Source organism: Antrostomus carolinensis, unplaced genomic scaffold (assembly GCF_000700745.2).
Source record: "Antrostomus carolinensis isolate BGI_N321 unplaced genomic scaffold, ASM70074v2 scaffold38986, whole genome shotgun sequence".
In the NCBI taxonomy this organism is placed as follows: Eukaryota; Metazoa; Chordata; class Aves; order Caprimulgiformes; family Caprimulgidae; genus Antrostomus; species Antrostomus carolinensis.
The window spans coordinates 3,829-4,148 of record NW_010320482.1 but is presented as its reverse complement, the minus strand read 5'-3'; the positions used below and the strand labels follow the sequence as shown (position 1 = coordinate 4,148).

Genomic DNA, 320 nt, shown 5'->3' with positions numbered 1-320 from the left:
TGTAGAAGCCTTCAGCCAGCAGCAGGGCTCCGTAGAGGAAGAAGAAGGAGGCCGTGCCATAGATGACATACTGAAAAGCGTGGATGCTGCCGGGAAGAGGAGCGGGTAGGGATGCTCAGGCGCCGGGGCAGCGGTGGAGAGCTCAGCCCCGCGTGCAGCATGGCTGGGGCAGCCTGGCCACAGCGACTTACCCTCCCCGAGCCACCCTGGGGGGACTGAAATGGAGGGTGAAGCCATGAAGAGGAGCGAGCTGGGGCAAAGCCATGGCGAGCAAGGCTGTTGGCCACTGCCAGCTCCCCTGAGCCCTCCATACCTACCCC

The 320-nt window shown here is 64.1% G+C and overlaps 1 protein-coding gene across 1 annotated transcript in view; it reads right to left on the bottom strand.

Annotated features, from left to right (window-relative positions):
• Window positions 1-320, bottom strand: part of LOC104526216 (myelin proteolipid protein) — a gene marked incomplete at its 3' end in the record, with an annotated part of 3,193 nt that overhangs the window by 219 nt on the left and 2,654 nt on the right. The window contains exon 3 of the mRNA XM_010169603.1: window positions 2-86. Coding sequence (XP_010167905.1) covers window positions 2-86 — 85 coding nt within the window. The remainder of the gene's footprint in view (window position 1; window positions 87-320) is intronic.